This window comes from Oratosquilla oratoria, chromosome 23 (genome assembly GCF_046742065.1).
Source record: "Oratosquilla oratoria isolate Oo_2021 chromosome 23, ASM4674206v1, whole genome shotgun sequence".
Taxonomy (NCBI): domain Eukaryota; kingdom Metazoa; phylum Arthropoda; class Malacostraca; order Stomatopoda; family Squillidae; genus Oratosquilla; species Oratosquilla oratoria.
Genome location: NC_134799.1, coordinates 56,531,895 through 56,542,198, shown reverse-complemented (window position 1 = coordinate 56,542,198; position 10,304 = coordinate 56,531,895). Strand labels below are relative to the sequence as shown.

General features: G+C 38.5%; 1 protein-coding gene across 1 annotated transcript; it reads right to left on the bottom strand.

The window, feature by feature from the left end:
- Nucleotides 1-2,748: 2,748 nt before the first annotated feature.
- Nucleotides 2,749-3,096, bottom strand: LOC143037826 (uncharacterized). Its single transcript, XM_076206384.1, has one exon. It carries the CDS (start codon nucleotides 3,094-3,096, stop codon nucleotides 2,749-2,751), a length of 348 nt encoding a protein of 115 aa, XP_076062499.1.
- Nucleotides 3,097-10,304: the final 7,208 nt, after the last annotated feature.

Below are 10,304 nucleotides of genomic sequence, written 5' to 3'. Positions count from 1 at the left end.
ACATATTACACCTAGACCACACCGTACAGACTATCTGTCAGCTGCGCCCGTCCCACGTGCGGTGTACACGATAAAACGTGTATAACCGCACCAACAAGTAACACACCCCTTCACCAGCTTGACTGGTGATAACCGCAATAATAATAATGGTAATGGTAATAATAATGATAATAATAATAATAATAATATCGTTACTCAAACCCGACCTGGGGTAAAACAGGAATTCTCATGCCTTACCTGGGGCTAATCAGGAACGCCCTCTACACGCGGGAAGTGAAATCTACTCACTAACCGTAAATTACACACATACACCTCTCACGAACATAGCCGCATCCCACGCACAAACATATACACTTCCTTTTTCTTCGACTAAAATTCGCTTCCTTTCTCACTTTCTCTTATACTACATCTTCTCATTTCAGTTTACCTCCCACTAAAGATTTTTCCGTTTTTCCCCCTTTCTCTACTACTACGCCTCCTACCATTTTCTAAACTTTCGTTGGTGATCCTAACCCCGTTGGTAACCCCGTTGGTAATCCCAACCTCCTAACCTCCGGCGTCAGGCGCTTCCCTCCAAGCTCCTGGTCAAGTCCTCCTATGCCATGACAACAATCTAGCCCCTAATTGCTCGCGATTCGCCCGGTGGCAATAGCCCTCTTTTATACACTACTATCTTTTCATTTTCTAACAGACGTTCTTCCCCTCCCACAAAACCCGATCCCGCGCAAGCGAGGTGGTCTTTTCTTGAATTCCAGAATTCCAGAACCCTGAGGACGAACCCTGGACAGGGTTCGAAACGTCAGTAATAAATTCTGTTGCTCTGTGTCCAGTGTTTTGAAATTTTCCGATAACATGGCTCCTGGATTCCAGCTCTTTACGAACATATATATATGTATATATATATATATATATATATATATATATTATATATATATACATATATATATGTATATACATATATATATATATATATACACATATACATATAATGATAATAATGATAATGATAATGTAAATAATAATAATAATAATAATAGTAATAATAAAAATAAAAATGATAATAATTTTAATAATAATAATAATGATAATATTAATAATGATAATAATGATAATAGTAATAATAATAACAATAACAATAATAGTTTTCTAACAATAATAATAATGATTGTAATAATAATAATAATAATAATAATAATGATAATAATAATAATAATAGTAATAATAATAATAATAATAATAATAGTAATAATAATAATAATAACAATAATAATAATAATAATAATAATAATAATAATAATAATAATAATAATAACAATTAAAATGATAATAATAACAATAATAATAATAAATAATAATAATAATAATAATAATAATAATAATAATAATAATAATAATAATAATAATAATAATAATAATAATAATAATAATAATAATAATAATGATAATAATAATGATAATAATAATGATAATAATAATAATAATAATAATAATAATAATAATAATAATAATAATAATAATAATAATAATAATAATAATAATAATAATAATAATAATAATAATAATAATAATAATAGCAACAACAACAACAACAACAACAACAACAACAACAACAACAACAACAATAATAATAATAATAATAATAATAATAATAATAATAATAATAATAATAATAATAATAATAATAATAATAATAATAATAATAATGATAATAATAATAATGATAATAATAATAATAGTAATAATAATAACAATAATTTTATTTGGCAATGAATCAAATACATGAAATGCAGATTATGAAAAGAACACATAATTCGAAATAACAATTACAATTGCCGAGGATAACACATGTTGGAAGGGTCGTTTGCAACTTCCAAACTATGGGGTGAGTTCTCTCCTTTATTCAGGTCTGCCTAGTTCTAATACAAAACATGGCTGGCAGGTCCGAAGAAAACTTCGGAAGTGCCAGACGTTCCTAGCTAATATAATGAAATTACAAAAATGGGCGTGCCCCACAAGAAGGCAGCCAATAGACATTATATGGTTATCATAAATGGGCGTGCCCCACGAGAAGGGCAGCCAATCTGCGGTGCCAGAGGGTGCCAGAGCCGTAGGTGTGAACTCTGACCCTAGATGAGCGAGAATACGTGTTGTTTGGTTGATCTTGACAGATGAATGGGAGGGGAGGTCACTTCGTGACCTCCGAGGCGTAGTTGTGCCCATGGAGGAGGTGAAAGAAATCACCTGATGAATGGGCCGTTCTTTTCGATGGGCCTCGCGTAATGAAGGGGCTTCTCTTCGGTAAGGAAGGTCGAAGGGTGCAGGTGGTCCACGCGATGAATGGGCCGTTCTTTTCGATGGGGCCTCGCGTAATGAAAAGGCCTCTCTTCTCTTCGGTGTAGGTGGGTGGCATCTGCCGCCTCACACACAAAAAAGCATGTAAACTTATTTCCATTGTGGTCAATATCACCTACTGTACATATGTTGCATACTTAGAGGCCAAGTGAGCTGCGTCACTTGCTAGTGAAAACCGTAGCATAAAAGCTACTACGATAGGATTCGAATCCTGGACAGTGTCAAGGTCAACAAATCCACTTTACTTGACTTGACTTGACTTGACTTGACTTTACTTTACTTTACTTTACTTTACTTTAATTTAATTTAATTTAATTTGATTTACTCTTCTTTACTTTACTTTTATTTACTTTACTTTAATTTACTTTAATTTAATTTACTTTAATTTACTTTACTTTATCCGTCCTCTCTTACTTTCTTGGGCGTCGAGGGGAGAAAGAGTTTTCTGTCTCTGGCAAGATGGATAGCTTGGATGGATGGGATGTTCTGTGTCTTCATGGTTTCTTTCACACCCTCAATCCAGGTCTTCCTTGTTTCTCCTCTTGCCTGGTAACCTGATGTTTTCTTATTGTGTGCTTTGCTGGCAAGTTGGTGAGGTGTCATACGTGTCAGATGTCCAAACCCCATGATTGTTTGTCTCTGAATGTAATGGAGGACAGGTGGTGTTCCCACCATTTCTCTGATCGTGGTGTTTCTGATCATATCCCGTTTGGTCTTGTTGATGGCTCTCCTCAGACATAGCATCTCACAGGTGGTTATTTTGCGTTCAGACTTTTGGTCAGGGTCCATGTCTGGCACTGATATGTCAAGGTGGGGATGAAGATGGAGTTAATGAGTTTGCCTCTGGTTTCAATAGGGATGTTGGGGTGTTTGAGGAGTGGGGCAAGCTGGTAGCTGACGTTGTTGGCCTTCTGTACTCTCGTCTCAATATCTCTGTTGAGACGTCCGTCTTCAGTGAAAATACCGCCGAGGTACTTAAACTCGTTGACTTGTTGCAGCGGAGTTCCGTCGATGCTGATTTTGAGGTTGCTAGGTATTCTGCTAACCTTCATCGTCTCGGTTTTGCTGATGCTAATCTTCATATCGAGCTTCTTGCATTGTGTGTTCAGGTTGTCTTTGTGCTCTTGAAGTTGATCTTCTTTCTCATATACCAGGCTCTGATCGTCTGCGAACAGCATCTCATTCAGGTCCTCTGGGTTGGGGTTTGCCTCTTTCGGGATTTTGTCCATGTAGATGATAAGAAGTAGAGGTGGTAGCACGCATCCTTGTCTCACTCCAGATGAGACGTCGAACCAGTCAACGAGCTCGTTCTGGGTCCGGACTGCACTCATACTGTTGGTATAGATGGCTCTGATTTTGTCCAACAGTTGTCCCCTGATGCTGTACTCTTCAAGTGTTTGCCACAGCTTGTTTCTATTTACTCGGTCAAACGCTTTATCCTGGTCTACGAACACAAGATTCAGCTCTTTGTTGTGTTGGATTGTCTTTTCGCTCAGTTGTCTGAGAGCGAAAATAGCGTCTGTACACCCTCTCCATTTTCTGAAGCCCATCTGCGCCTCACTCAACAACGGTTCCACCTTGTACCTTTTGCGCTGTTCCAAGATCTTTGCGTATATCTTGCCTGTGTGGCTCAGGAGCGAAACACCTCGATACTTGCTGTAGTCTTTCTTACTGCCCTTTTTCTTCCATATTGGTACTACAACTGCACGCTGCCAGTCTTCTGGAACTTTCTTCTCCGTCCATGCTTTTTAAAATATTGTTGTTAGCCAGGTAATTCCTGTTTCTCCACATGCCAAGATGTCTTGGTTGTAATGCCATCGATGCCCGCTGCTTTGTTTCTTGGGTTGGTCTTAAGTGCCTGCTGAATCTCCGATCTTAATATGTTTGAGCCAAACAAATCCAAAGGAACCTAAATGACTGCCAGAAGAGTGTGATAGGAGCACCAGTAACGTTGGTTACCATAGCTGTGGTAACATGATCCTCACGAACAGTAGAGAGAGTTCCTTCCAATGCTAGACAAAGAACACGAACAGAGCCAGAGCGAGATAAGACGTTAGAACCAAGTGGAGCACGTGAAATGCGTACCAGGATTCGAACTGCACTTGAAGGCTCAGTATAATGCTTACCTACAATAACAGCAGCATAAGAAAGAATAGGAGATCCTAAACGATTAGAACTCTTTGAAGTCAACTATATGGTCTGATCATGCACAGGTGAGTTACATCTGGAAAATGGCTTTTCCGATGCTGGAATAACAGGATTGTGAAAAGTCACTACACGTCGCTAAGGAGATATATCTATGCCATTAACTAGAAGAGCGTCAATACTCAAGAGACAATCACACATGAGAGCAATCCCAGAAACTACCACAAAGTTAACAAATAGACCCAAGAGTAGGCAAGGGAGAACCTTGTACAGAATGCAATCTTTTATAAAAAGGAAATACAGGTATATTGTATAAATGCTTGAGAGGATAACATGCCCTTTCACCTATAAGACTACATTCTGCTCCAGTATCTACTGTTACGGAAATAGGTGTTTTCTCTGCATAAAACTGGAATGTAAGTAATTTAGAAGACTCAGCAGCCACCAAAAGGATGATCTGAGATCTGTTATTATTGGTCAATCCCTTCATTTTTTATAAGGGCGCTGGTGAAAATGGGGCTGAGTTTGCCTAGGAGTTGAAGAGGTTTCTTCTTTGAACACTGTTCAGTTGAATGATTACATTAGTCATGGACATGACAGTAGCTAAGATTGTCCTGAAGCGTTACTCTAGTGAGGTCAAGTGTCAGGTTAGAAGAGATATCAGAGAAGTTTCTACGTACTGGGGTCTGCAATGACTTGTGTTCGTGACGCTTACGGCGAAAATAAAAGTTACTTGTGTGACCTGACTTATTACAATAGATGCATGTAAGTACAGGTGGTGATAATGTAGACGAAGAAGTGCTTTGTGTAGTTACTAATGACTGAGAGGGTGGACGAAGAGAACTAGGAACATCCGTAAGTTATTGCGCATTGCCAGTAGTTTCCATCGTTTTTGCACTCGCGACCCCTTATCCAAAAACTTGAAACTCACGCGGCCCCCTACTATCAGCAGCCTTATTTGCACTTTATTTTTGTTAAGAAGAGAGAAAGGAAATGTCCTTTAAAAAATCAATAATTATGTAATTACTTTTTTGCAAACTAAATTGTTCAAATCTTAACTTCCAAAAAGAAGATAACTGTTCTTGTAATATTATCTACATAGTTTTCCACAGCTTTCAAACCTAAAAAAATAATTCAATAATTCTGTAATTATTTATTGGCAAACTAAATCACAGCATTGAATATCACAAAAAGAGGATATTTATTCTTGAAGTATTATCAGCATACATAGTTTTAAACAGCTATCAAACCCACCTAGTGAGATACCTGATGTTCCATTTGAGCAGCAAGCCTTGAAATTCGTGGTCGAGCGTTTGTTAGATTCAGCCTCATGTCATCCCCGTCATTTTATCTGTTCCTGGTCTTCGTTTTTATATTGACAAGAGTCGAAAACCCTGCCTAGCATAGGTAGGTAGAAGCAAATGGAACCAGGACATGTAAGGCTGCCATGCTGACTTTGGAGTTTGACTGGTACATAGCGCACCAAAACTGAATCAATGATTTCTCCTTGAAGAGATTACGAGATAAAGAGTCGTTCCTTAGATCCAGAAATTTATTTTGGATCTCATCTGGGATGGTGGATACATTAAGTGCAATACAAAATGGGTTCCTTACCAGGATCTCCTGTTCCTCTGTTAGCTCAGAAAAGTATCCCTCGAACTCCTTTTCTAGAGACCAAAGATGTTCAGGAATCTCATCATTGAAGAACTGATCCAATTGGATCTGAGACAAATCCATCACTGCACAAAGTTTTTCGAATATAGCAATGTTTCCAAGATTGGTTTTCCGTCGCCAATTCTCCAGTTTGGAAACAAAAGCCCGGAGACTCTTGAAAAAGGAGAATATGCGTTTCCTTTCCTTAAAAGATTCAAATTCAGTTTATTCAGTTGTTCGAAAATGTCGGCAAGGTATGCAACCCTTTTATTCCATGCTTCATCTTCAAAGTGAGCCACAAGATCTCTCTTTTCTTGAACCTCCAGGAATAACTTGATTTGATCTTTCCTCTCAAAGACACGATTAACAACGTTTCCTTTTGATAACCAACGTACTCCCGTGTAGAAAAGGACTTCCTGGTCAGTATTCATGTCTTTGCAGTTCTTTAGATAGCAGTGTCGTCTTTACATAATTCACAATCCTTATTACAGAATCAAGCACTTCCTCCATAGAGGCAGGGAGAGTCTTACTGGCGAGAACATATCGGCGGATCATACAGCGTATGCCATTGGCTTGAGGTGCTAACTTTTTCACTCTCGACTGGAATCCTGACCTTGATCCTAGCATAGCCGGTGCTCCATCCGTACAAACCCCATACTATTGAAGGCCTTCCTCATGGAAAAAATTTAAACTTTTTCCGTCACATCATCAGCTTTTGTTGTGGAATCAAGTTCATTACACAACAAGAATTCGTCATTAATGTCACCTGAATGAATGTATTTCACAAAGACAAGAAACTGAGAACATGAACTTATGTGGCATGATTTGTGTTCCTATTTACACTGTTGATAAGTTCTTCAGAGGCTAGAGGTATTGAGTTGAGTGACCAGGCGACCAACGAGTAGCAGGTTTTCGAATGCAAACAGTAATGCGTTTTAGGACTTTATTCTGCGTGGAATGCAAAGAGACAGTGTGCCCGCTCAAAGCCCGTGGTAAATCTGTCCACCGAACATTGAGTCGTGGCGAAGAAGGGTTTGGTGTCGGTTGACACTTCATCAATTCATAGATAGCATTTATACACATGAGGACAAAATTGGCGTGAAACTAATTGAGTGATACACTCAATATTTGGCTAATTACAATAAACATACCTAACCTAGAATAATAGGAAAACATAGTATAAATGAAATGGAACAGAGAGTAAAAACATATACAAAAGAAATGTCGTTCGTATGGTAGTGTTTAACGGTCGCCTTGTGGAAGTTGACAGCGAAGCTGACCGTCGGGCATTGACCTGGTTGTGAGGTCACTCTCCCTCATTATCGTGGAAAAGGTCAGGTCTTGCTGGTAATCCAATACCACATTACTCCTAAAATGTGTCTGCGCGTTCGCGTGCATGATGCTGGAGCGAACGTTATCCTCGTTTCTGGCAGAGTAACGTGTTGTGACGTGCTTTGTGACGTCTCTCTTTTGCAGTCTATCTTCTTGCAGTCTGTCTTGATTACAACACTCACATCCGTTGACTCGTCGAGTTGAAAAAAGAAAAACTAAGAGACTTTGATTTCGGTCAGAACCTGCTCCTTCATATTCATAGACATTTTACAAATGTGCCACTGTATTGTATTATCTGACAGAGCTACTTGCTCCATCTTCTTTGCACTGGCTTCTCCAAGGATAAGATTTACTATTTTCAACATACAGGGTCTGATAATTGTTTCTCCAGTAGTGTGAGGCGATTTTTTATAGCAATTTCCAATGCAACCTCAAACGAGGCCTCCCCTACCGCTACATTCTGGTGCTGAAATGATCCACCGACATTGAGTCTTTCACTTTTGAGCCACCGTTCATGCTATTTAAAGAAATCTAAATCTTTCTTTGCATGTTATGGATGTTTCGTCTTGAGATGACGCTTGAGTTTTGGTGGTTTCATTGACTCTGCACTCAGGAGCAGCATGGCACAAAACACATTGAGGTCTCTCGCTGCCGTCATTGGCGAATACTGTGGTGAAGACAATGTTGAAGTAGCATTCTGAGTATCTGCACCGTTTAGCCATGGATTCAAGTTTGTGAATAGAATGCATCACATTAAAAACACAAGATACAGAATATCAATAAAAATATATGCCTTCAAACAAAATATCATATATCACCACAACATGCCTGCTAAACACAACTCACCTGTGCTGCACTAATAACGGATGAGACACACGACACAGTCACCACAACTTACCGCTGCCTTATGCCCCGCGCATTTCCTCTGACTCCGCATCCCAGTCACGCGATTCTTCACCGGCCTATCAATGATGGACAGTGAGTCACATGTCGACAGCGCGCACGCGCACACACACAAACACACACACACACACACACACACACACACACACACACACACACACACACACACACACACACACACACACACACACACACACACACACACACACACACACACACACACACACACACACCGAACGCGCTACAGCATTGTCTGAACACACACATACTGAGGCACAGTTGAATAGACACTCAAGAATATGCACATATGTATAAACTCAAATGTAGACACATGCTCGCTAGTACAGACGCACATACACATTCACATAGGACTTGCACTAACAGGCACGCATAAAATGTCGTCGAATGACATTGCACCGCTGAAGCAAAAGCAATATATATGTACGAGTACAAAACCTCTAATTGACGAGTTGAAATCAACATTATCCCAAGCAACTTCAAGCACGTTTGCGACCCCCTTGCTAAGGCTTCGCGACTCCCCATGGGGTAGCGACCCACCGGTTAGGAACCCCTGAGTTAGGCACTTCCTTTAGTTTTCTTGAAAGCCTTGTTCCAAAAGACAATAGGGACTCATCCGTGTTATAGCTGAAAGAATATGCTACTCTTCTCTCAAAAGGCACCAGCAACAAAATATAAAAAAGGTATTCCAAAATAAGGCAAAACCTATCTAAAGTGATAGCATCTCTATCTACCCAATCTGATTGAAAACAATGGCTCTAAGGCCTCAAAAGCAATCTTGCTGGCCTTGGCCTGAGCACGCATATAGGTCAATGTTCTCGAAAGGGACGTGAGCACATCAGCTAAATAAAAACACCATTAAAATTTGTCATCTACAGGGGAATTTAAAAGAAAATAAGGAAACTAGTTCTAAAAGTATCATGATTATAGTTTAATGTTTTGGGGTTAAGACATGAGGCTGCCATCATTTCAGCTACCAATGGGTTAGAAACAAGTTGAGATCTCACGAATGAGATTTTCTCAGAATCATTAACGACATTAGTATTCAATATGCTGTCCGCATATTGCTGGAGGAAGGCAGCCGCTAAATATTGAGGGTCCTGAACTGAGAACTGCTAAAAAAAAAAGAAAAAAAAATAGAATAGATACTTGTGTTTTAAAATATCCGATTTCAGTAAAGCTTAGTTCATAGGGCTACGTCAGGAGCTTCAGCTTACATATTGGGAGGCAAAATTCAGCGAAAGACTGTAGATCAGATATGAGAAAGTTTTCAAAATACGCTTACTAAGATGATTCATAGTTACATCCCATTTAAGAACAGACGACCCCCAAATCAAGCTCGCCCAAAAGGGCACAAAGAAAACAAAAAAAGTATTACTAAAAAGAGACAGGCTTATAAGAAATACAAGTGCTCGGGTGCACCTAATGACTATCAAAGTTATGTAATAATACAGAGAGATTTAAAAAAGACAATAAAAAACGAAAACGACAATATGAAATGAATATCGCTGATAAATCCAAAGAGAATCCCAAAGAATTCTATAGTTACATTAGAGATAAAAAGGTTATTAGGAATCACATTGGCCCACTATTATCTGCTGACGGTCAACTTGAATATTCAAATGAAGGAATGTGTGATATTTTAAACAACTATTTTAGCTCAGTATTCGTAAACGAAACACCTCAAAATGAACTCCAAACTGAAACCTGTGAAAAGTCTAGGGTGAACTTACTACGGTAAATATAACAAAAGAAAAAACTAAAAGGTGTATATCTAGGTCGGATGCAAAAAAAAAAATCATAATGATAAATGAATAAGTTAATAAATAAAAACTATAATAATGTAAATAATTACATAAATACATAGGTATAGTTAAATAATAAACAAACAGGTAAATAGT